The sequence below is a fragment of the Mus musculus genome, chromosome 18 (genome assembly GCF_000001635.26).
Source record: "Mus musculus strain C57BL/6J chromosome 18, GRCm38.p6 C57BL/6J".
NCBI lineage: Eukaryota > Metazoa > Chordata > Mammalia > Rodentia > Muridae > Mus > Mus musculus.
This window is the reverse complement of record NC_000084.6, coordinates 35,392,150-35,418,364: the sequence shown is the minus strand read 5'-3', so window position 1 is coordinate 35,418,364 and position 26,215 is coordinate 35,392,150. Positions and strand designations below refer to the sequence as shown.

The 26,215-nt window shown below is 44.5% G+C and overlaps 1 protein-coding gene across 6 annotated transcripts in view; it reads left to right on the top strand.

Annotated features, from left to right (window-relative positions):
• The window catches only part of Sil1 (endoplasmic reticulum chaperone SIL1 homolog (S. cerevisiae)), a 232,995-nt gene that overhangs the window by 81,026 nt on the left and 125,754 nt on the right, over positions 1-26,215 (top strand). For all 6 annotated transcript variants that reach the window (XM_030250634.1, XM_011247043.3, XM_006526365.4 and 3 more), the window contains one exon: positions 170-308. In XM_030250634.1, the coding sequence (XP_030106494.1) occupies positions 170-308 (139 nt within the window). The remainder of the gene's footprint in view (positions 1-169; positions 309-26,215) is intronic.

The following is a 26,215-nucleotide window of genomic DNA, read 5'->3' as shown; positions in this document are numbered from 1 at the left end:
CATTTTGCTTCATGTGCTGGTTCTGAGGCTGACCTTGTGTGAGGTATTGCAGGTGTTGAAACGTGTCTGAAGATGAGGAGGGGCATACAGGGAGGGTGTATCACCTCAAGCTAGTTCTTTCTTCTTGCCTTCTTGTAGTGGTGGATCACGCACTATTTTCTCTTCTCAGAATAATTTTGCACTCACCAACCCAGAGAAGAGCATCCACCAGGAATCAGATACAAAGGAGACCAGGGAAGAGGAGGAGCTAGACACCGAGATCCTGGAGGTGTTCCACCCAACTCAAGAGTGGCAGACCCTTCAACCAGGTACCATATTTGCTCTGCTCCTTAGAAACACTGACTTAAAACCACAAATGCCTTTGTTCTTGAAGGTTGGGAGCAGGCATTCTCATGATGACCATCACAGTGGTAGCTGCAGTGCAGTGGGGTTTGGGAACCTCATTCTCCAGCAGAGCAGTGTGTGGTGTATCAGTGCCCGGGGAGGAAGGTCTGTGCTGGGTGGCCGTGCTTTCTGAGCAAGTGATGGAAAACTTTGTGAAGCATAGGAGAGGCAGTGACATGTGCCTTGCTCTGCAAATGCTATTTTGGGCTCTGCTGCTTGGCTCAATGCTGCTGAAATAGTGTTCATGGGAGAGTCCTGAGCACTGGTGCTGGGCCCAAATGTTCTGTTAAAGGAACCTGTGCCAAGAAAAAAAGGGGCTGGTCCTTGCCTGATTGTAACTGAAGTATCTTCAGAGGGAACAACTTTCTAACTCCTTTATGACCCTGAGTCCAGGGTTTCAAGTGATAATGACAATGACCTGCAGTTGTGAGATGTTTACTATAATCAGACCCACTGCTAAGTTCCTCATGTATACCATGTTGTTTAGGAACTATTAGACTCTATCTTCCAGTGGAAATGCTGAGCTCAAAAGTTTAGATGACTTGTTGCATTATTCACCTGATGTCAAATGTCATGGGCCTTGGAGCCTTGATCTGCTGTCTTCCCACTTCTCCTTTCCAGCTCCAGCTGTCCTTGAGCCTGCTCTGCCAACGCTGAGACTATTCTCAGGTTCAGGCAGCTTGTGTTCTGTGTTGTGGCAAAGTGGATGGCAAGTTCTGGCAGCAGCCATCGTACAGCTTCCTCAGGTCCTCGCTGATATTCATCACCATGTCCTCACAGCCCCCGTTGCTGCTGTGCTGCCAGGATAGCATTGCTGTGCCAGCAGCAGGATCACTCTTGCTAGGCTTGCATGTGGGTAGGAGCTGCTGCAGAAGACTGATGAAGCCCCAAAGAAGCCAAGTGAGAGCTCATGGCTTCAGCAGAGGGAAGTTTAAGAACAGAGGTAGAAAGAGGTATTGGATTCAGCAGGTCCAACTCTGCCTGTCCCCTCTCAGCTTCCCTGAGAACAGAGTTCCGCCTTTGAGGAATAGCATGGAGAGACTCTCAGGAGTTGGGAGGTAGAAGATGTGGCTATGGTCCTCTGACTTTATGTCAGGTTACTGGTAGTCTTGTAAACTGGAAAGTGTGTGGAGTCAATGGAGGCTGATGTTCTGGGATCCTACTTCTACTTCTGTCCCTTTGGCTAGGTCAGTAGTCCCCGTCAAGCCCTTGGTCCACACTAACAAGCAGGACAGCACTAGTATTTCAGACTTTGAGCTGAGCCTAGCCCTCTGGCAGTGGCACTGCTGCTAGTGGCTGAAGAGCCCCTACATGTGTTCTTTGTAAGGAAGAGCTAGGACTAAGTGAGGAGTGGGCTCTGAGAGCTGGGAACCAGAGAGAAGCACTCATTGTACATGGAACTGATGCTCCTTTGACAACACCCTCTAGCTTGTAGTTTCTCAAGAGCTCCTTGTAGACACTTCTGTACAAAATTCTCTTAAAGCACTGCAAAGGCTGTTGCAGCTAAAGCACATTGTAGATTCAAAGTCCTCTACCCAGTGTATCACTTGGTTTAGAGATTGTGGTTTTCAGAGGTAAATTCCCCACTTGTACACATCTTTAGTCCACTTGTGGAACTGGACACTACTGAGGGTGCATTGAGCATGCAGCCTTCTTTTCCTGCTGATCTTACCTGAGGAAGGGAACTTAGGATGTGAAGGAAAGACTTTCATGGTTATCAGATGTTCTTTCTTCCTCCTTCAATCGCAGTTTTGATGAGGGAGCAGGGATGAGCACAAACAGAATGTTTAGTACAGTGTTTCTTGCTTGAGAGCCAGAGGCAGACATGGTGAGCACTGTTTGGGGATGTTGAAAACAAGGGCAAGTTTATAGATAATTGTTGACCCTATCTCAGCCAACCAGTTCTGTCCTTCTGTTGGAAGGACTTTTGGTCTTTGATGGGAAGGCTGTACCTCTGATTTCCTTTTGCCTCAAAGGGAAGATTACTAGGGTATATGGGCTGTTTGTGTTATAGGCTAGGCTTATTGGAAGGCAGATTGCCAGACTACCTGCTGCAGCCTGGCACATGTGACTTTTTAGGTCTTCCCACTGGGCCAGGTGGGGACTTGGATTCAGCCAAACAGCACTGAGACAGCTACAGGTCTCACCCCTGGAGTTTGCCTGCCATCGTTATTACTGTCAGTATCGTCACTGGGAGTTGCTTGTTCCTGGAAGTGATTTTCCTGTCTCCTTTCTTTGGTTTATTTTGGGATCTGCCTCACCTAACAGAGCCACAGCAAGCATTTGAGTGTGGCTTCAGCATCAGTTGTTCATAAGCAAGCAGGGAAAGCTGTTTGCTGGTAGATCCTTTTGGTTCTGGGAAGGGAACTGAGACATTTGTCCTGGAGCTGAGGACTCCTGGATTCCAGAATTTTGTGCCTGTGCACTTGTTATTATGGAACACTGATTATAGCCAGACTCTATGGCTTTATCTTCCCGGAGCATTTTCTGAAATCCTACCTTGTGCCAGGGATAAATAGCTCACATTTACTAAGCATTGACTCTGTCAGGCACTCTTTGAGGGTAGTTGCTAAAGCTATCCTAACTTTTACAGACAAAACTAATTTGCATCAAGAAGAGATTACTTAGACAACCAATAAGTAGTAGTAGTAGTAGTAGTGGTAGTAGTGTGTGTGTGTGTGTGTGTGTGTGTGTGTGTGTGTGTGTGTGTGAGAGTGTGTATATGTATATGAGTGTGTAAATGTGAGTGTGTGTATGTGTGTATGTGTGAGTCTCTCTTGTGTGCAAGAATGTGAATGTGTGTGTGAGAATGTGTGTGTGTGTATGAATGTGTGTTTGAGTGTGAGTGTGTGTATAAGCTTTCTTTCTTTCTTTCTTTCTTTCTTTCTTTCTTTCTTTCTTTTTCTTTTTTTGGTTTTTCGAGACAGGGTTTCTCTGTATAGCCCTGGCTATCCTGGACTCACTTTGTAGACTAGGCTGGCCTCGAACTCAGAAATCTGCCTGCCTCTGCCTCCCAAGTGCTGGGATTAAAGGCGTGCGCCACTACCGCCTGGCAGTGTAAGCTGTTTCTTAAAGGGCCTGACATACAGAGCATATTCAATATGTTATCATTAAAAAAAATACACCTTTGCTCCCTTTGGTGACTTGAAGGAGAAGTGGAGGCGAGGAGGATACTGGACAGTGGCCTCCCCATCCTTCCTGTTTGTCAGTGCTGCCCATCAGCCCCTCTGAGCTCAAGAAAGCACAGCCACTCTCAACCCGAGGCTTCTTATTGACCCAATTTGACTTCAAGGCAGCTGTGAGGATCCCTGAAATATTGGCATTAGAGCCCAGTCAATGGGGGATTGCAGGAAGTCTGTACAAGAACATGTTCATGTGAGAGGTGGAAAAGAGAAAAAAAAAATCTAATTCATCAACTGATGAGAGCAATCCAAGAATTACAGAGTACCAGCCATCTGGTCAGATCATTTCAGATCTGCATGAGCAATAAGAGGGGATTGAATTTTAAAATTCTCATTTATAGTAGACCAACTACTCTGGTTTCAAGTATTTAAGAGAGGAGCCTGATTTCCTGCAGGCTCTGGACATCTGTCTGAAGGAGCACCTGACCCTAATTGAGGTGACAAGGCTGTTTCTCTAGAGCTTTTGACCCTTTGCAGCTTCAGAGAGGCTTGTGTGGTTTGTTATTTCTGAGACACCACTGTGTGTCCAAGAAATTAGTACAATTCTAATACTAGTTACTAAGGATTCATATCAGATCCTGCAAGTTAAAGGCTCAGTTTCCCCTCTCACTGCCCCCATTTCAGATGTCACTTCCAAATCATGGGCTACCTGTGCCTCTCACTACCCAAGAGCCTCATGCCCTTTCTGTAGGTTTGATAATTGTGATAATTAAATAAACTCAGAACTCAGAACACAATACTTAGGTTTATCTTTTTGGTGTCAGTAGTGCAACTGAGGAGCCGCTAAGGAGAAGGGGGCAACCATGGAGGTCAGCCTTCCCAACTCCCATGTCCTCAGTGGGTCCACCATCCTGCAATTCAAATGGCATGAGGAATTACCCTAAAGCCTATTGTTCAGGACCCTTAATGGAAGTTTTGTTACATAGTCATGATTGATGCCCAAGCACTGGCCATAAGTGATCCCCAGAGACAGAGGATGGGTCTTGGAATCCCAGCTCTCTAATCACGAAGCAGTCTTTCTGGTGACCAGGCTCCATGGTGGTCCTATGAGAATCCCCACCAACAGTCACATATTAGCGTAAATTCTGGCCTGGTTGAGAATAGTAAAAGTCTCTGTCACTTAGGGAAGTTCTATACATTTTAGAAGCACTGTGCTGTGGGGTACAGGGCAAAGAAAGATCATTTATTTTCATGCATACACACACATTGCAATTGAGGTGAGATGAAGGTTCAAAGCTTCTAGTATTTCTCCAACCTGAGAGGCAGAAGACCATCCTCTCCTAGGATCATCTTTATAGCTTACCACATTTCAGGATGCCTCCAAAAGCTGCAGCGTTCCTGTTGAATTTGTCCCACACCAGAACTGTGCATACACCAGGGCATGGGACATTCATGGTGGGAGCCTAGCAGAAGCCTAAAGTAATCCATACCTAAATATTTGTGGCTTATCAGAGTGCAGATCTGGGACTTTTTTTGTTTGTTTGTTTGTTTTGAGACAGGGTTTCTCTGTGTAGCCCTGGCTGTCCTGGAACTCACTCTGTAGACCAGGCTGGCCTTGAACTCAGAAATTCACCTGCCTCTGCCTCCCAAGTGCTGGGATTAAAGGCGTGCGCCACCACGCCCGGCCAGATCTGGGACTTCTTGACTGCCACCAGGAGGTAATGGCACACTCACACAGGGTCTCACTATGTAGCCCTGGCTGGTCTAGAACTTGCTATGTAGAACAGGCTCTAACTCACAGAGATCTGCCTGCCTCTGCCTCCCAATTGCTGGAATTAATACCTGTCTCTACTTTCTTTTTAGCTCAAGTTGCCACACCTAGCCACCTTTCAAGGAGAGATACTCAGAGCTAATCTTAGGTTCATTCACATGTACAATGCCTTCCTTTCCTAATTTAGGGCCTTTCAAGTCTTCCAGGGCTTCCCTGAGAATTGTCGCCTCCCCAGGCTTTTGTTAAGCATTATTTACTCTGAGCATCTGCTTTGCCCCTTGGTAATGCAGGTTTGTCAGATAGGACAAGGAAAACCACCACTGACCCAGATCATCATGGCCATTAAAGCAAGCCTTTAAAGACTTGTACACATGGGCTGCCTCTCTCTAAAGGCAGAGATCAGGAGATCAGCATTAGACAGGGGGAAGATAAGAGTTTTCATAGTTCAGGAGTTAGGGGGTTTCCAAATGGGGGATTTGGCAGGCAAATAGGTGGGGTTACAGGAACAGAACCTAAGTATAACAAGTTGATCATAACAACCTCCTGAAACGGGCTGGAGAGATGGCTCAGTGGTTAAGAGCACTGACTGCTCTTCCAAAGGTCCTGAGTTCAAATCCCAGCAGCCACATGGTAGCTCACAACCATCCGTAATGAGATCTGATGCCCTCTTCTGGTGTGTCTGAAGACAGCTACAGTGTACTTAGATATAGTAATAAGTAAATCTTTGGGCCGGAGTAAGTGGGGCCACATAATGGCTCACAACCATCTGTACAGCTACAGTGTACTCATATACATAAAAATAAATAAATATTTTTAAAAAGTGCGTAACTATATATGTTTTTTTTTTTTTTTTTTTTTTTTAAACAGGGGCTGGGGATTTAGCTCAGTGGTAGAGTACTTGCCTAGCAAGCGCAAGGCTTTGGGTTCGGTCCTCAGCTCTGGAAAAAAAACAAAACAAAAAAAACAACCTCTTGAAACAAAGACAAGGTGGTCATAACAAGGTGGTCACAAGGTGGTCATAACAACATATTCATTACAAGGTGGTCATAATAACCTTTTGAAACAAAGGCATAGTTGCCATTTCCTGAAACAGGCAATACAGAAACATTTGTAGTTAGGATTACAGGTGGGGCATAGCCCAATCCTTGAGAAACAGGTTTAATCATAAACAGGACTGGACCTAGTTTGTCTTTACTATAAGATGGCTTTCAGGCTCAAGATCGAGACAGGATCTTATGTGTCCCTGTCTAATCCTTGATAAGGTCTTAGCATTCTTTATCTAGGAGGGGAAGCAAAATTTTAATGTGTCAAAAGATGCATGGCCTGATCATATATATCTGTTTGGTTAGCACAGAAAGAATAAAAATTTTAAGGCCATATAATCTTGGTATGCCAACAGATTCTATAGGTAGCCATTTTGTTCCCTTTGCCATGGAGTTTCCTTTTGGTCTAATATTTTAGCGTTTTATTGAGGATAAGGGACAATCTGTTCTCTTCTGTGGCTACTTTCTGGTGAAATTAGGATGCGATTGTCAGGGCCCAGGAAGGCTGGGATATTAGTCAAAGGCTGAGAGAGGATTAGGGCAGTGACTATCCATCAATACCATCAGTTTTCAGTTAAGTCAAGGATTTCCCTGTTAGAACTCCTAGGCTGGAGTGCTGTAGATCACCTTTGGAGCAGTTTGTAGTCTGCAGCTGGTTTCTGGATGGTGTCTACCAGCCGAGTGGAACTCTGCAGAGACAGAGAGCAGGGACAGAAGTTTAAAAACTTAAAGGAAATTTTTATATTTGGAGCTTTCCTCTCAGGAATAGGCAGTAGGCAGGGAAGCTTAGGCTGTTGATTGACAGGAGTTCTTATCTGGAGTCTGTTTGTCCTGTGAGAGGTGAGTCTAAGTTTTAATGACTTTCTTGATTCCCTGAAGTGTACATTACCATTGTTTGTAAGCTGTACTGAAATCCATTGTAGAAAAAGCAGCTAACAGCTATGTGTAAAACAATTGAAATAAACTCATGCCTTCAAGTCACAGTGAAAGCTGTGGCTTTGGGTCAAAAGAATGAATGTTTTCTTTTTTTCTGCCTAGAGGCTGGGTATGTAGAGTGGGGCAGAGATGCTTATAGCACGGTGAGAAGCCTCTTAAACCTGATGTTTAGAAAACAACTAGAGGAAACTTAAATCTTGAACTTGTTACTCATAGTAGTAGTCAGTGCTCCACCAGCTTTAGTGGTCAGTGCTCCACCAGCTTTAGTGGTCAGTGCTCCACCAGCTTATCAGACCTTCTCTGATTAATGTTAAAACTTTGAACTTTTGACATCTTAGTATAACAATAGTATAGGGAGTGAAAGAAATCTGAAATATCTCTCATCTTTAAAATCATTTCTATATCTTTATAATTTGTTTTTATCTATCTTAAATTATTTTCTTAGAACCTCATAACTTATTTAGGCTTTTATATCTTAAGACATTTATAACTTATTTTTAGACTTATAGTTTACATAAATTTTAAATTTTGTATCCAATTAGTTTTCATTAGACACATTTAAGTGGTTGATTATTGAGAACAGTCTTTGGAGAGCAAGTTACTTTAAATAATGGAATAGTAAAAGTTACATTGAAACCCGTTTTGTGAGTTTATCTTTTTTTATGAAGTAAACAGTGTCTGCCTTTCTCAGCAGGAGACCTAGGAGCTCTAGAAAATGACAGAGCTACAGTTAGCCTTCAGTCCCTTCAGAGATCTGCGAAGATAAATTATAGCAGGAAGTGTAATTCAAATGGCTTCTGTACTAATTAAAGTGTCAGACATACCAGCTATCTGGACAGTTACCCTAGGCTCCCATGATGGTCTTCATGGGGGCGAGGGTGGGGGTGGGGCAGAGGTCATATGTCCTTGGCTGTCACACGCAACAGCATTACATCTTCAGCTGTTGCATAGGACCAAAAGTCTGAGAGATTTAACTGTGGATGAAGAACTTGAAAAAAACTGACCCTCCTTTGTGAGGGAGACTAGATCAGTCAACCCAACAGTGTCCACAGTGTAGGCAGGCCCTGGGAGCTGGCATGTCATGTGGCAGCTTAGCCCAGTGGTTAGTGTTACTGCAATTAAGGTCTGTGCCCTACCATCTTCCTTGGAGACCTTAGGGTCACCAATAGGAGCTGGTGTTTCTGTCTATCATAGAAAGCTTTTTCAGTAAACATTGTTTTTGTGTGTTTTGAGACCCAGTTTTTCTGTGTAACCCTGGCTGTCCTAGAACTTAATCTGTAGACCAGGCTGGCCTTGAACTCAGAAATCCACCTGCCTTTTGTCTCCCAAGTGTTAGGATTAAAGGCTTGCACAACCACCACCACCTGGCATTGGTTTTTTCACAATACCCAATAAACTTATAAATCTCAAAGTACAGGAAATTCATATACTAATCTTGAGATCTTGAGAAATCTTAGTAAACATTTTAGGCAGTTTAATGAAACTAGTAGTCTAATTGGTTTTAGCTGTTCTGCCTTGCTTTTTTTCCCCTACCACAAAGTCAGAAACTTTACAACTCCAGAGCCAGCTTTTTAATACAGAAGAACAACATAAAATAATATTTCAATATTATCATTACCCCAAAAGACATTTGGATTCCTGCTAAACTGATTTACAGTGACCAAAAAGCTCAGAGGTAAGGAATTCTGAACCCTGGCTATCAAAGTAGCCATGGCACATAGAGGCAGTGGATTTGGGCCAGGGAGGTGGGAGTACACAAAGCTGCCCTGATTTATCAGGACTTCTTGAGGAAGACAGGATGCCAGGCTCCTTGAGGCTGACAAATGACCCTACAGTAGGAGAGGAGAGTGGCAGGCAGGCGGACATGTATGAAGGTCCCAGAAGACTCTCTGAGGACGTTTTAGATTTCTTAATTTCCTTTCTTCATTTCAGAGCAGTCTCATTTCTCTTGATGGTAAGTTTCTTCTCTAGCCTGCCTGGACATCTATCCTGCCCCTCCGCAAGCAGATAGAGCCCCACCCCAAAATGAACAGATTGAGGCTCAGACAAGACTTGCTTCCTCCATTGCAGGTACTGCCAATGCTGAGGGCATTCTGTACTGTTGGCTGAGCTCTGCAGTGCCACCAGAACATTTCTGTCCAGGATTTGGCTTTATTACCTAGATAGGACAGGCTGAGGTCCAGGGTGCAGTCTGTGGGCTGGAGTATGAGAGACAGCAGCTGCTGGCCAGCCTCTTTTTAACAAGTATTTGTATGTTTAACGCTCATGTGATGGCCCTTCTCCTCCCTGCCCCTGCTTTCATCCACCTGTTCTCCCCAAGGTTTAATCAAGAATACTTATCAGAGTGGCACAGCCTTAGCTTTCAAAGGTCAACTCCCAAAATGGGCTAGATGAAAACCTTAGACTGAGCACGGACTACCAAGAACTAGATGTCAATACCAGAGTCAGCCTTCGTGCCAAGGACTCTGCTTCAGTTTAGGAAATCTGTCTAGCTCCAACTGCCCTTCTTTCTTTGGAGTTGGCCTCACCATTCTGGTGAGATAGCTTGAACCATCTCCAAAGGGATTATGCAGGGCTTAGAATAGATCTCAAGGGCTGGCCTGGAGCTAGAATGAGAGACCCCTTTCTAGAACTTCTTGAATGCTTAGTTTTAACAGAACACACGTAGGAACTCTATGGAAGGCATAGTAGAGGCTTGCCTCTATGAGCTTAAGCTATAGGGAGGACTGACCCCTAGACAGGGATGCAGCTCTGTGATAAGAGTACTTGAAGGGAAGATTTCCCAAAGGCAGAGCCATTGTTGCTTCTTGAAGAGAGATTTTGGTATGTGTTGGAAAAGAATACAGATGGATTTAAAATTCAGGCTGGGCAGGGCAGTGGTGGTAACACCTTTACTCCCAGCACTTAGGAGGCAGAGGCAGGCAGGCTAGAGAGCTCTAAGACCTCCTGTGAGCTAGCGCTGACTGTCCCTTTTCTGAAGATAGGAGGTATCCATGGGATACTGTGAGAACCTTGACAGGGGCTTGTCAGAGTGGCATCTGTACCATGCTAGCCACTGCTTTTCCAGTACACCTAGAAAGAGTGGCAGTGGAGCAGGGCAGTCTGTGTGGCGGCGCTGTGAGCCTGCTGCTGCTCGGACTGTGGCTGAGCTGACAGTGCTGCTGCACGTGTCCAGGCTTCCGCTGCTGTTGCTCAGAAACTCACATTGCTGAATTCTTTTATTTCCCATACTATGTTAATTTGAGCAAACCAAAAATTGAACTTTATCTAATATTTTTAAATTCCCAGAAAAGTATGTTTATATTTTGTGTAATGGTGTTGTTTAGAAGATGGGAACTATTTCTTTGGATTAAACAATTTGAAATTTGATTATCTGTGGCCCTAATTAGTTTACTGGGGCAGAGGTGAGTGTTTATGGAATAGTAATAGGGTATATTTGTAACAGTCCATCCTCCATCCCCACCCCAGGAGTATGGAAAGAAAGAGATCTCCTGGGCCTAGCAATAGCTTCCATATTTCCAGAACACCTTGATTCGACTTCTCTGGTTTCTCCTCTCCTGCGTTTGCTAGCTCTGCTTTAGACAGAGGAGCAGAGGTTGTTTACTGTCTCTCATGCTGAGAGTTAAGAAGATACAGGAGTTTTAGTCTAGTAATTGGGTAGAGAAGAAAACCTGCTTTTGCTCCCCCACCCCCACCCCCCTTAAGTTAAGTTCTGTTGTGTACATTGTTTGCTCTCAGCTACATATAGAGAACTGGAGAGCAAGCCAGCCTGGACTGTATGACACTGCCTCAAAACAAACAAACGTAGGCCAGTGGAGAGATAACCTAAAACACTATCATATGCTGAGGACCGCGAGAGGACAAAGTAATGTGGCATTTGGAGGCTGTGGATGTGAAGGGAAGCACTCCTCAGGTAGACTAGACTCAAGTCTCTCCAGGCTGGCTGTCTTCCTCTGTTTTCTACATTTTGTCTTGGATTTAGATCCACACAGTGGGGTAGGTGGCTCTCTCTGCAGGGTGATTAGAATTGTTTGGCTTCAAATCTAGGACTTTCCCCACCAATTTTAAAACTTTATCTGACTGTGATTAAGCCAATCAGTTAGTGTTTTGGTTTCATAGTTACTAGACAAAATGTTCCTTTCTTTCCTCCCTATTTTTTGCTTGTGTGCATATGGTGTGTGTGTCTGCACAGGTTTAGGGATGTGTGTGGAGGCCAGAGGTGTCCTCCTTAGTTGCTACCTTCTTTATTTTTGTGTGTGTGTATGTGCACGTGAGTGTTTGATGTGTATGTGGAGGCCAGAGGATGTCAGGTGTCCTGCTCTACCACGCTATTCCCTTGAGACAGGGTCTCTTAGTGAACCTGGAGTTAGACTGGTAGTCAGCAAACCCAGCAGTGTTCTTGTGTGTGCCTCCTATGGTTCTGGGATTAAGGCTTACACATGGCCATGTCCCTGGGTGCTGGCCATTTGAGCTCAGGTCCTCATGCTTGTGTAACAAATACTCTTAACCTTCAGCTTCTACTTGAGCTTTTGAGACAGGGTCTCTCATAAACATGGAGTTCACTAATGGCTAGGCTACGAGTGAGCTCTAGAAATCTGCTTGTCTTTGCTACTCTAGCACTGGGATTGTAGACACCATCATTCATTATTTATTTATGAGGGGTCAGGGGGTCTGAACTCAGGCTTCATACTTGTGCAACAAGAACTTTATCCAGTGAGCCATCTCCCTTACCCCACTCTGGTTTTCATGCTCACAGCTTGTCTTCCTTTTCCCTCATAGTCTGCCTTTGTTGTCTCCTTTCCTGCCTTGCTATAATGGCCTCTATCTGCAGTTGAGTGGCAGGTGGCAGGGATGGATAGATGGGATGTATGTAGCTGAGGGAATATTTTCTCAATTCTGTTAGCATCAAAGAAATGACTTCCAAGCCAGTCCTTCCAGCCATGCATTTCACTGATCAGTCAGAATGAGAGGAAAAACACATTAGCATTGCCAGAGAGGGGATTTGGGGAAAATCAAGTCTGTGAAACTGAGTGATCTAAAGTCATAGCATTAAAAACAAATCTTGAAGTGTAGCTGGAACGTTTCCTAGTCTGTCTCCTGTGGCCAGGTCCCTTGATGGATACCTGCTGTGCTGTACGGAATGGTATGTGCTCAGCCTGGAACAACCTCAGGCTGAAGAGGGGGCACTAGCCTGTGTTGCCTATCATTAGACCTTCTGAGTATGACACAGGGAACCAGCAATCCCAGAGGGTTATTTTTCTTTTAAAACAGAGTTATGTTTTAATTATATGTATATGAGTGTGTGCAGCATGTGCACACAAAGTGCCTGGGGAGGCTAGAAATAGGTATGATCTCCTGACACACGGTCTGCAGGTTATGTGCTGCCCAGTGGGACTGGGACTGGAACCAGGGTTCTCTGCCAGAGCCCCAAGAGCCTTTTAAGTGAGTTTCAGTTTTAAAGCCTGTGACTTTCCTGGCTCTCCATATTTGCAAAGGTCTTGTAAAATATAAGCATTCTCTTGAGTTAAGCATGCCTTCATGATCCTTATATTTCCCCTGCCTTACGCGGGTCCAGAGTGAGGACCCTGGAGAACAGCCTCTTTGTCCTAGACTAGCAATCCCCTTCTTATTAAGAGAAAGAAACTTTGCGGTTGTGAAGACTAAAACTTAAATGAAAATTTTCCCCTTTAGAAAAGAAAAACAAGCCTAACAGTGCCCCCTCCCCTCCTTGGGCGTGAGCAGGGGGCAGCACCTGGGAGTGTTGGCATTTGGTGGCTGTTGCAGTACTCTGAATGTCATAGCTGCCTAGGTTCATGCTTTGACCTGAGTCTTAGAGCTATGTAGCCTTGGGCAAGTTACTTAATTCACCAAGATCTAATCAAATATATAATGAAATATTTTTCTCATTAAAAAGGAGTCTGGTGGTGGAAGAGGGGAGATTGCTCAGCAGTTAAGAGCACTTACTGATCTTGCAGAAAACCCAAGTTCAGTTCCTAGCACTCACATCAGGTAGCTCAGAACTTCCTATAACTCCATTTCCAGGGTATCCTACTCCCTCTTTTTGCTTCTGTGGGCACCTGTATGTGTGTGGTACATATAAACTCATTTGTCACCCCTCCACACACAGATACACACAAAAGTAAGAATATTCTTTTAATAGAAAGATGCCCATCTATAAAATGCAGTGAAAAATCAACTAATATTTATTGAGAAAATAATATGAATATGGCATTATAGTAAATACTTAATATTTCCAAAATAGATATTAACTTCTCTTGTTTCTATTGTGTTAAAATTGGGTAGCTATCAGACAAATTAAAATTGAGGCAAGAGCTGAAAGGGTGGCTCAGTGGTACAGCACTTGCCCGGTTCAACACTGTAGAATAACAGATTCCAGGGTATAATCTGAAAACAACTGGTAAGTACTCGTCAAGTCAAGCATGACAGACACTGCCGTGTGTAGGTTAAGAATATCAAGTGTGAGAACTGTGAGGGAGGTGTAGTGGCAACCACCTTTAATCCCAGCACTCAGGAGGCAGAGGCAGGCAGTGTCTCAAAAAACAAAACAAGGAGGTAGGGGTGAGGAGAGGTGGGAGGGAGAGGTGTAAATATGGGGCTGCAGAGATGGCCCAGTGTTAGGAAACATGCTGAGCATCCATGAGGACTTGAGTTCAGATCCCATCACCCATGTGACAAGCCCGGTGTCCCACAGATGTCTGTAACTCCAGTTCTGAGGGATCTAGTACCATCTTTCGATAAATGTGCATGTATAGGCGTGTCCACCTGCACACATGGAGAGGCATACATTCACACGGGCACATACACATACGAATAAATATAAATCTTACAACGTGTCAGACACTGAGAACTGTCACAGGCTGGAGGATACTAAGAAGACAAGAAAACTAAATGCAGTGTCATATCTTAGATGACATTCTGGGACAGAAAAAAAGTGGACAATTGGTGAAATCCTAGCATCCTACTGCTCTATCAGTAGTAATTTCTTAGATTTGGAAATTGATTTATAGCTATGTAAGATATTACTATCAGGGGAATCAGGTGAAGGGTGTGTGATAACTGTACTTTTTTTTTCTGCTACTTTTCTGGAAGTCCAAAATTCCTTCAGAATAAAAAGCTAAAGTACAGTAAGTGCATGTCTAGGATACCTATTTGGTGAAAAAGGAATAGACCACAACGTAGCCTAGTGTAGCAAATGACCTCTGATTCCATCTCATTCCCTATGGCAGAGTGAGGGCCATTACCAGCCTCTTTTGTGCCTGTGCATCTCCAGTATCCTTAGGAGATGGCTACTCTAGGCAGGTGATTGGTCAGATAGCAATGCAGACAAGCACCTCGTTCTGATCTGGTAGCCGTGCTGTACGTCTGCTGGTGAGGAGGGCGTTCATTTAGTATTAGAACTCTGCAGATCTGAGTGATCAGGGCAATCCCCTAAGTCCCTTGATATAATTTAAATTCTGCCTGTTTTATCCCTCTGTCTGAGCACCCAGTCACTATGGCAATATGTTTGCAGATTGCAGCTCCTACCCCACGCTCACTGTGTTTGATCATCCAGAAGAAAGAAAGATAAGTTCAAATCCAGCTTTGCAATAATTTATTTTCTTTCCTTTCCTGTTTTAAGTGCCTTGCTCTTTCACGAAGCAGGTGTTTGCTGCTTTTCTTGAGTGCAGAAGCTACGTGTGCTCTTCTTAAGACTGATGTGGCCATCTCTGTCACACTAATAACAGGGTGTGTAGAAGAACACCATTATTAGCGTTGGGAGAATGTGAGTCTTTTACCTTTTATTTTTCTTTGAAGTTAGCTGTCAGGGGGGTATGGAATATATATTTCTGTTCTAGCCTGTAACTCCCTTACAAGTATTTACCAACAGCAGCTCATATTTTCTAAGTTAAAAAAAAAATCAATGCTAAAAATTGTTCTTTGTATTTTAACTGAGTAGCTGAGGTGTTCTGCTTTCTGCTATTGATTTTCAGATTTTATTGTCAGACCCTTGGGATGCATGTGGATTACTCAGTGCTCTGACAGATGACTGGGCTCTGAATTATGTATTGTATTATGGGGGAGTTTATAAACTCTATTTCGGTATTGGTTATTTTAGGCATAAGACTACTGAGCTGCTATTTCTCTTTTCGTTACATGTGACTGAAAGGAAGATAAAGGGGGACACTGGTGAGAGAAGTGTCTGGCTCAAGATGCACTTTCCGTCCTGCTCGGACTGAATTCAGAGCTTTAAGACGGACGGGATTGGGGTAGGGGCTTGGGAGTTGAAAATGCCTGCGGTAGAAGAGAGAATCCACTGAAAATTGGCTCTTTTGTTGTGTCTTTGCTCAAGCTAGAGCCCACTGGAGGAAGACTGACTAACCTGTCTCCTGGGCTTCCGGGGCCAGAGCCCTGAGATGGTTTTCTTTGCTGTTGCCTCTCCCTCCGCCCACAGACACTCGTGCTGATGGATGTGCAAACCCTTTACAGACGGTTTGGCACTGCTTGGCTTGCAGAGATCATCTGTCTCTTTTGAATGAGCAACTTTATGTTTGCAGCTCCTTTTCCCTGCACAGAGAAAAATTGCCTCTGCTGGCTTCTGCCTTCTGATGGAAATGTTTACTTTCCCCAGGGAGAGGCACTGTTCTTTGGTGTTAATGTCTACTAGCACTCCCCATTCCTTGTGGGAGCGGAGCCTGAGCTCAAGGGTGGACAGGAAGAGGTGGCCATTGGAGCATGCACAATCGCCACTGGGGCAGCCATCTGCTAATGCTACGACTGCTAGCCTGCCTCAGAGCAGGCTGTCAGGAGGGAGAGTCCATACTCCAGGGCCTGCATGCATTATGCACAACCCATTCCCTAAATGAGCTTCTTAAGTGTATATAACTCCTGTCTACCCTGTTCTTGTATGGCCTGCCTCAGGGTACCATTCAGAATCTCCCCTAATTATACTTCTAGTGAGGAACATTTAGAGTTCCTGGTAATAGCTGATTTTGGGGGGTAGGGTGGAGAGGAGAGTATATTTCTAAAATTGCAGTGAGGGATTGATTTATAGTTTGGGAAGATTTGCTTTTTAGAGGGAAATTATCACGTTGCAATGATACAGTCTCACAGCAGTGGGGTTTTTCCTCCATCCAAAGCCACAGCTGCCCTACCCCCACCTATACAGTTCCTCTCAGAATGGATTCCCTGTCTTTGGTGGAGGCTCCTCTAACAGAATGAAATGTGTTCTTCCCAGTGCAGACCATCACTTTGTTCTCATCACGTTCTCCTCCCAATCTTCTCTTCCTGAAATGGAGGAATCTTTCAAATGTTGTTTAGAAAAAGGGAACTCATACCGTACCTCAGTCCCCGCCCACTTGGCGATGGTGGCTGCCATGCAAGCATGCTGTGTATGAAGAGCAAGTCCTACCGTTCTTCTCCATGCTGATCCCTTTATTGCATAGGCCTCTTGGATGGAGTCTGGGCAATCCAGCTTTTTGTTTTCTTTGCTCCAAGCAGGTTCTCTTCAGTCAGGATTGACCTCTGGTAGCTAGACAGCTTCCTATATCTTCGGGGCTTCATTGGTGGACTCACGTTAACAGCTGAAGTCTGGAGGTATTTGTGTGCTCGTCATGTGTTGTGGTAAGTGCAGTGACGGTGTAGCAGAATGCTTTGGCCCACTTGGGAACCAGTCTTACCACCAGCCACTCCAGGGTCTGATTTCCAGTGTCCTTGTTCTTCTTAGGGTGTTGACATGGCAAGGTCACGAGGCCTTGTGTTGGATGTGAGTGAGCTGCTGCTGATATTGGGTTCTTCCTGTGAGTTCTTCTGACGCAGGACCAGGTGTGGTATTTTTCATCAGAGCCACTGGCAAGCGCCTGTTGAAACAACATGCGTGTGGTTAGGTCAGCACAGTGGACATACCAAATTAGATTTTCCTCCTCCTCACTGGCTTCTATAGGATTTCTTCCCATTTCTGGCCTCAGCTAACTGACTTACTCCAGGTTCTGGAGGCTTCCTAGCCCTGCAGTAAGTCTCATTTGGCAATGACACTATCTTTTATAGGGATGCAGTTATTGAATGCCTTTGAAATGAACTTTACAGATATTCTAAGTGCTCATGGGAGGCTCTTCCCTTCCCTGGTATAATACCTATGCTTCTTCCTATATGAATTACTATGTTTTTCATTCTAAACATGGTTGGCAGTGACTTGGGGGATGGAAGCGGGGATTTGCTTTCTTCTGCACCAGGAGTGAAGTATGTCTAATTTCATTTTCATACTCTGTTTCTGAGCGGAACCCAGTCCTCTGTGTCCATGTTTAGTACTGCTGTGTTGCTGGACTCTCCTAGCAAAAATTAGGCTAATGTCTCCAACGACTACATTAGGCAGCAAAATGAGGTTCTAAATTGTAGGTACTATACCAAGGCTCTCTCCAAGGCATAGCCTTGTTCTGGTTTTTATTATTCAAATTCATTCTCTCAATGATTCTCTGCAGACTGACTGGCATACTGGTTCAGTGCAGTGCATTATACTAGCTGAAAGGCAAGATCACCTTTTTAGAAGAGGGAGAAAAAAAAGAAAAAAGCAAAAGATGAATCCTGTGGTGCTCAGAGTCAGCACTAATCTAGTCTAAGCTTCTAGTGGGTCTTTGTGATGCCTAGGAGGCAGAAGAGAAGTGCCCAATCCTAGATCGCGGCCAGGGAGGCATTGAGTGGGGCAGCAGCATTGTACCAGTGATACCTGCTGTCTGTTTGTGGCACCTTCTTTCCATCTCTGTATATTTGCCACTAGGGTATATGATTAGCTGGGTGTTGGGTATCGGAATTCAAAGTCACAGGTCTGAGGATCTTGCCCATCAGGAGCTATAGTCCTGGAAATTCACCAGTTGCTTCTGTCTTGGCTGTGGGGTTATGTGGGGAGGGCACAGGGGTAAGTGGGAGCTGTGAGAGGGGGCTGTGCTGGGGCCAAGTCTTAGGATGCTTGCATTTTATACATGAAGTAGGAGCCTCTTGGCAGTTGGATACCTAGAGAGTTGAAAACTTGGCTCTTATATGTTTGTTTCTTAAAATGACTCTCTTCCACCCCCAGTGAGGAAAAAGTAGTAAGTATTCAAAGCAGAAAACTTAGAAAACAGAAAAACACAAAGAGAAACTTAACAAAACAACAGCGAGTTGCCCAAGTCCTACTGTACAGCTGTAAAATGAACACTTTGGCACTGTTGCTCCACTGTGTTTACCAGCATTCTCCCATTCTGAGCTTACTGTTGTAAGGCTGGTGCCTTCCTTTCATGGACGAAGAGCGGTTTAAGCCAAGCTTGATGGTATCCGTCTAATCTTGGCACCTGGGAGGCTGCCAGAGGATCATTCATGAGCTTGAGCTCAGCCTGGGCTAGCTACATAGTAAGTTCCTACCCATCCTAGGCTACAAAGCAAGATCCTGTTTTACAAAAAAAAAAAAGAAAAAGAAAAAAAAGAAAAAAAAAGAAAAACAAAGAAAGAAAGAATGAAAGAAGGAAGGAAAGGAAGGAAGGAAAGGGAAAAAGAATAGACAGAAAGAAAAAATGAAAGAAAGCAAAGAAGAAAAGAGGAAGAAAGCAGGGGCTAGTGGCAGAGCTCAGTTGAGTGCTTATCTCATATGCACAGCCCTGGGTTTAATCCTTAGCACCACATAAACTGGGCATGGTGATGCATACCCGTAATCTCAACACCAACAGGGGCTGGAAGTTCAAGACCATCCTCCGCTAAATAATAAGTTCCAGGCCAGTCTGGGTTACATGAAATTCTATTTCTAAATGGATGAATAAATGAAGGAATGAATGATGAAGGCTAGTCTGGGCTACATGAGATTCTATTTCTTAATGAGTGAGTAAATGAATGAATGAATGAATGAATAACAAAACAAGGGCTGGCTAGAATGCGTAGTAGGTTAATGCTCTTGGTGACAAGTCTGATAATCTGAGTTCAGTTCCTGGGACCCATATGGTGGAAGGAGAGAACCAACTCCTGCAAGTTGTCCTCTGACCCAGGCCATGGACTAGCAACCCTGCATAAATAAATAAACGTAATAGTATGACAGAAGAGGTTTTTTGTTTGCTTGTTCTTGTTTGTTTGTTTGTTTGTTTGGAGACAGGGTTTCTCTGGCTGTCCTGAAACTCCCTCTGTAGACCAGACTGTCCTCTAACTCAGATTCATCTGCCTCTGCCTCCCACGTGCTGGGATTAAGTGCCCCCCCACCACTACATAGCAAGAGAGATTTTTTTTTAAATTTGTGTGTGTGCACACTCATGCAAACACACACACACACACACACACACACACACACACACACACACATGCATAGACACACACATGCACACATGCATACACACATACCACCTGTGTGTGGTTATCTGAGGAAGCTAGGAGAGGGTGTCAGATTGTGTGGAGCTGGAGTCACAGGTAAGCAACAGGAATGCTGGGACTCAAACTCCAGAGCTCTGCAGTAGCAGCAGAAGTCACCCATTACCATTGCTAAGCCATCTCTCCATTCCCGAGACAGAGAGTCTTGAAGGCTAGGGCCTCCGGTGTGTGATTAAGTCTGTGGTGGGCATTTTCTGGGTGTAGGAATTCTTAGTGACATTCTTATATATATTTTCATATATTCTCTAAGTTCTTAGAAAGGGAATACAAAAGTAGAAGCACTCGTATTTTCCAATTTTTTTTTTTTGGCGGGGGCGGGGGTGGCCTGGTATCTCAACAGGGTAACATCTTTTCAGAGCTGCGCATGTATCGGGCACACACAAGGTTTTGAGTATTTCTCAGCCTGTTTTGCATCACACATCGGACTCCTTGAGATACAGTCTCTTTATAGTCCCTGGATTGTTCTGGTTTGACTGGGAAACAGCCGGCTTCTAATGAGTCAGGGCAGCAAGTGCAAAACACATATCCTTACTGTCTTGTGCCAAGATTGTAATGTCCCTGGGGACAGAGACATTGTCATCAACCTATTTGTCTGTAAACAGTTATTGAATGACTGTATAGTCAGAGGGGAAGATACAAAGAAGGCCCCTGCCACATACAAGTTTTGATGTCTGGATAAGAGAGTTGACATGAAGCCTCATTATTTGTGAGCACTCACTATGGGTCGAGAACTAACTGAGATGTGGTTGAGGGGAGGGAGGATGATGGCACAGAGAAGGCTGCTTTCCTCTTCCTCCTCCTCGTCGTCTCTCCCTCTCCCTTTCTTTCTTCTCTCCCTCTAGTTTTAGGTAAAGTTCACTAGCCATATAGGGTACTAAGTGACATATAGACACAAATGCTATAGGGTTGGTTATAGGCATTGTGGCACTAAGGCTATTTTGGAAAGGAAGCTCATTGTACTAGATAAATTTCAGAGAGAAGATAGGACAATAGTTGTGGCCTAAAAATAGCTGGAATTTGATGAAGTGGAGTGGAGAGGGTTTTCCATGTGCGTGATGGCAGTAATGATTGTTTAATAATGACTGCCAGCTGTAGAGCATGTGGAGCAGAGAGAGGGTGCAGGGTTGTAAGGGACCAGAGAAAGAAGAGGTGCATATCGGAAGCACTCAGACTTCAGAACCCATAGCTGTAGCGAGAAGAAAGCTCCAACTTTGTCATTGATCAAAGCTTCAGTTTCTCGAAGAACCACAGTGCCTCCAGGCCCATCCTTGGACTTTGTCTACCTTTATCTGTTCATACTGTGTCCTTGGTGAGCTCAGCTAGCCAGACATATCTTTATGTCTGTATGCTGATGACTCCCAATTTATTTGTTTATCTTCAAATCTCTAAGCCTGACTTCTCTGAACTCGAGATCTCTCTGCCTACTATACAATTTCTACTTGAGTGAGTGATTAAAATTTATTGTTTCTATAGCTGAATTCCTGTAACTTTCCCCACTTCAGTTAAGGCAAGTCTCCATTCTGTCAATTATCACATCAGAAGTTTTGCAGCCATTCTCTGTTCTTTCTCTAACTTCTGAAAGCAAATCCTGAAAACTGTCTTCAAAATATATCCCAAATTTGACTGATTCTCATCACTCTAAATAGCTACCATCGTCTCTTACCTGCTTATTATGGTCGACTCCATTCTGGCCCTCCTCCTTCCCTTATTGCCAACAGTCAATTCTCAGCACAGTAGCCAGTGGTCCTGTTGCTTTATTTCCTGTGCTGAAAAATACCCTTTGATGCTCCTTCTTACATAAAGAATAAGCCCATCCCTGGTCTACGACATCCACTGATGTGGGCTCTACCTCACCATTACCTCTGTAATTTAATTTGGTAATACCCTTCCATTCCCTGTCCTCTAGTTACCTTGGCTCCCTCATGTCTCTTGCGCATACCCAGCCTATCAACCTTGAGATATACAGCAATCCTTCCCTACATAGCCCTGTGCCTGGCTCCCTCATCTCCTTTAGGTCTTCACTCAGAAAAGACGTATTCTAGTAGCAGAAACTGGACTGAGTTTCAGAACAGAGTAACCAAGGTAGTTGTATAAGTCTGTTTTCTGTTAAGTAACTATGGCAAAATACGTAAACCTTGGACTGGCAAGATGGCTCACTGGGTAAAGAACCGTGCCACCAAGCTGATGACTTGAGTTTGATTTCTAGGACCTACATGATAGAAAGAGAGAGAATTGATTCCTGCAGGTTGTCTTGTGACTTCCACATACATACTGCAGCATGCACACAGCTCCTCCATAAGATAAAATGTAATGGAGGGGAAATTCTTTAAAAGAAGCTTATTTTTAAGAAAGAAATTTAACCAGGTGTGGTTGTACACACCTATAATCATAGTATGTTATTGGTGGAGGTTGGAGACCTGGAGTTTTAAAGCAATCTTTCCTTGGTCTACAATGCAAATTTGAGGCCACTCTGGGCTTCATGAGACCCTGTATTAAGACTTGAAAACTAAAAAAAAAAAAAAAAAAAAAAAAAAAAAAAAAAAAAAAAAAAAAAAAATTAAAAGCCAAAACCAATTTAGGCTTGTAGTTTGGAAGTTCAAGGTCATTGCTTTGACATCAGCTCTGTTCTGGTAAAGACCTCATGAAGGATTGAAGTAGCTGTGAGTGGGTGAGGCCCTCTGGCAAGACAGGAGATCAGGGAACAGAAAGGGGCAGTTCTGTACTTTTATAGCAACCATCTAGCTAGGGTCCCAAGAGAACAATATTAACTCCTTCCTCAGTCAGCCCTCCAAGTTATGATAGCCACCCTGCCTCTTAGAGATCTCACTATCTCTTAGCACTCCTACTGGGGGCCAGGCTGACAGCTTATCCTCAGCTTTTGGGGAACTTTTAAAAATAAGGTCTTGCTATGTAGCTGAGGCTGGTGTAAAACTTACTATGTAGTCTAGGCTGGCCTCAGACCTGTGATCCTCCTGGGGCTGAGGTGGCATGTCAAGAGTTACGGTTTTGTTGCAGTCAAAGAAGTGTAATGCCCCTATAAAATGTGTCCTTCATGACTTAAAGCAGTAGGGAGTTGTGGCAACACTGAACTTGGGGCAGTTGGTGAATGGGAGGTAGGGTTATTTGATGAGGTTATGGGAGAGGCTGTAGGATCAGGTGTGAGTTAGTCCCAGGATGAACACAAAGTAGCCAGGTTGGTGACCTTAAGAAGCTGGTAGCTGACTGAGGGAGAAGATGAAATGATAGGTTTGTATTATTTAGGAGAGGGGATGTTAAAGAGGTTACAGCCTTGGAGGAAACATCTATATCCAATCAGGTAGAGTCGAATACAGCTGCCAGGTTGAAGGCTCAATCTTCTGGAATTGGGGACAAGGTGACTGATCTCGGTGTCCTCTGAAACTTAAGGGATCGGGGTTGTTGGAGTTGATATGTAGGAAAGGAAGTTGTCTTGAGGCAAAGGAGTGAAGGTAGGATAGGTGGATCCATTGAGGGAGGCCCTCAAACTTAGTAGCTGTGGGGATACAAGAATTACCTTAAAGGGGCCCTGCCATTTAAGAGAAAAGGATGAAGGGTGATGGTCTGGAGAAAAGAGAAGGTCCTGATCACCAATGTTGACTGGCGATAGACATGAGTTGGCATATAGTCGGGGTTGGTAGTAGTCAGTACATTTCCACAGGAGGAGGAGAGATGACCAAGTAAGAGAGTGAGCAGGTGATCAGGGAGAGGAGAGGGTTTGGATGATGACCACTGATCATCTATCTATACCTGAGCTCAAATGGCAATGATGAAAAGAGGTCGCTTGTTGAGAGCCTGAGAAGGAAGGGCCAGTGGTAGGAGTTTTACCCACCTGAGGTGAAGTTCATGTGAGAGTTTGACAAGAGTGGTTTTGTTTTTTTGTTTTGCTTGTTTTTGGTTTTGGTTTTGGTTTTTTGAGACAGGGTTTCTCTGTATAGCCCTGGCTGTCCTGGAACTCTGTAGACCAGGCTGGCCTCGAACTCAGAAATCCACCTGCCTCTGCCTCCCGAGTGCTGGGATTAAAGGCCACCACGCCTGGCTGACAAGAGTGTTTTTAAAGGAGCCGTTAGTTTGTTCTATCTTGCCTGAGGACTAGGGATGGAATGGAATATAGAAATGCCAAAGGATGTTGAGAGTTTTAAATAGGGCTTGGGAAATATGGGAGATGAATTCAGGGCCATTGTCCAACTGGAGGGAGGTGGGGAATGATTTCCTGGGGTAGGAGATCGGAGACTGTCTGGACTGTCTGAGCCTTTTTGTTGGTAGTGGGGAATGCTTTTGTCCATCCTGAGAAGGTATCCTCCTCCAAGACCAGGAGGAACCTGATGTGTTTGCTTGTGGGCATGTTGATAAGGTCAAGTTGTTAGTAGGTTCTGAGAGAGTGCCTCTGACCTGGTGAGTAGAAAAAGGGGGCTGTGATAACTGGAGTTGGGGGTCTAATATTTGACAGATTTTATAAGAGATAGTAGTAATTGCCCTTAAGAAATGCAAATCCTTAGGGGTGGGCTACAGACAGGGCCTTAAAGAAGTGAGACAGCCTCAGCTATTAGGGCAAAAGGGCTGGAGCAGATAGGGCAGAAAATTTTGAGTGTCAGAAGGTGATAGTGGAGGTGTGGGTTATAACACAAGGATGTCCTGTTGTGGGTTAAATGGATCCAGGCCTCCAAGGGCTGCAGCTCTAGCCACCTCATTTGCTCAGTTATTTCCCTTAGAGATGATGGAATTCTCAGTCTTGTGGGACCGGCAGAACACAGTTTCTATAGCCTTGGGGAGATGGGAGGCCATGATTTAGTCTGAGTTTGTTACTGATCTTCCTTTTGTTGTAAATAGTCTGTGCTCTTTCCAGATGCGGTATGGGACAGGAGGACGTGAAAGGCATATCTAGAGTCTGAGTAGATGTTTAGGGATTGTCTATGTGCCATTTGGAAGGCACGGGTGAGAACTCTTAGTTCATCCTGTTGATAAGTTGTGTGGGCAGGAGGGCTGTACCTTAGCTCAGCCACCTCAATCTCTGACACTATGGCATAGCCTGCTTTTCAGGCCCCATTGTGTGAAAAGGAGCTGCCATCTAAATGCCAGGTAGAGATGGCCTGAGGCAGTGTACCCTCCTGTATGTTCTAGGGATGGGGTAGTAGTTCCTTTAAGATTTCAATGCAAGAATGAGATGAGGAATGGTATGTTATTGGTCAGGGAAGAAGAATTTAGAAGTTGAGGCGTGGGCACCATTGGAAAGTAAGTGTGGCATTTTCTTCTAGTGCCAATGGAGGAGAACCCAAGAGAGAAGTGGAGTTTGTAAGCCTTTATACATTAGGAGGTAAGACAGGTTGTGAGAGGAGACGATAGCAGTAGGTGACCTATTAGGATTCATGAATAAGGAGCTCAGCAGCTGTGAAAGTGCGTACACAGGGTGACCATCTCTGGGTGGTAAGGTCTAATTCTTTTTGATAGGTGTGCCATGGGTGCAAAGGAAGGTTCTAGTTGGTGGCTTAAGACCCTGCCTTAGTGTTTCATTGCTGTGAAGAGACACCATGACCAAGGCAACTCTTATAAAGGACAATGTTTAATTGGGGCTGGCTTACAGTTTCAGAGGTTCAGTCCATTATCATCATGGTGGGAAGCATGGCGGCATCCAGGCAGACATGATACTGGAAGAGCCGAGAATTTTATGTCTTGATCCAAAAGCGGCCAGAAGACCTGAATCACACTCACTGGCTAGCATGAATATGAGACCCCCAAAGCCCCACCTCCACAGTGACACACTTCCTCTAACAAGGCTACACCTCCTCCACAAAGGCCACACCTCCTAATAATGCCACTTCCTATGGGCCAAGTATATTCAAACTACCACAGACTGAGGGTATATCCCTCATTTTCTGTTATATAAAGGGAAAAAGGATGGGTTAGGTATGGATAGTGTAGTGTCAGGCCTAGACAAGGACCTGTTGGAGCTTCTGAAATGGCTTGGGAATAAGTAGGAGAAGGGGCTGCCTTACATAGAGGGCAGGCAAGGAGTGAAAAGGAGAGGATCCAGGAATATTAGAAGGAATGATACAATCTCCTTTTTGGTAGAGGGGACTGCCAGGGACTGGATTAGGTGTTTTCTATAGCTTTGTGGGTTGTGGTAATGGTTAGTCCATCCCTGAGGGATTAGTGAAAAGAGTGTGTAAGAGTTAGCTATGACAAGATAGACAGGGACTACTGCAGAATTGATGAGCCAGAGAGTGATCTTGAACCAGGTGGTAGGTCCCATTGAACTTTTTAACTGCAAGAATAGGGGTGCTAAAGGGAGATGTTGTCAAAGTTGTTTTTTCTTAGGAAATCAGAGATGATAAGCTTAAGTTCCTGAGGCTCTGGAGGAAGAGAGGGTATGGGCTTGGGTGATATGTCAGGAAGATTCCCATCATTTGATGACAGAGGAATGGCATTTGGCAACAGGGATTTTGGGTATCCAAGACCTGGGGATCTACCTGGGAGACTGGCAAAGAAAATGATTTATGGGAATTGGTATATTGGGTGGCTAGGAAGAAAGAGAAGGGCAGCTGGTGAGCTTGGGGGTCAGGCTGATT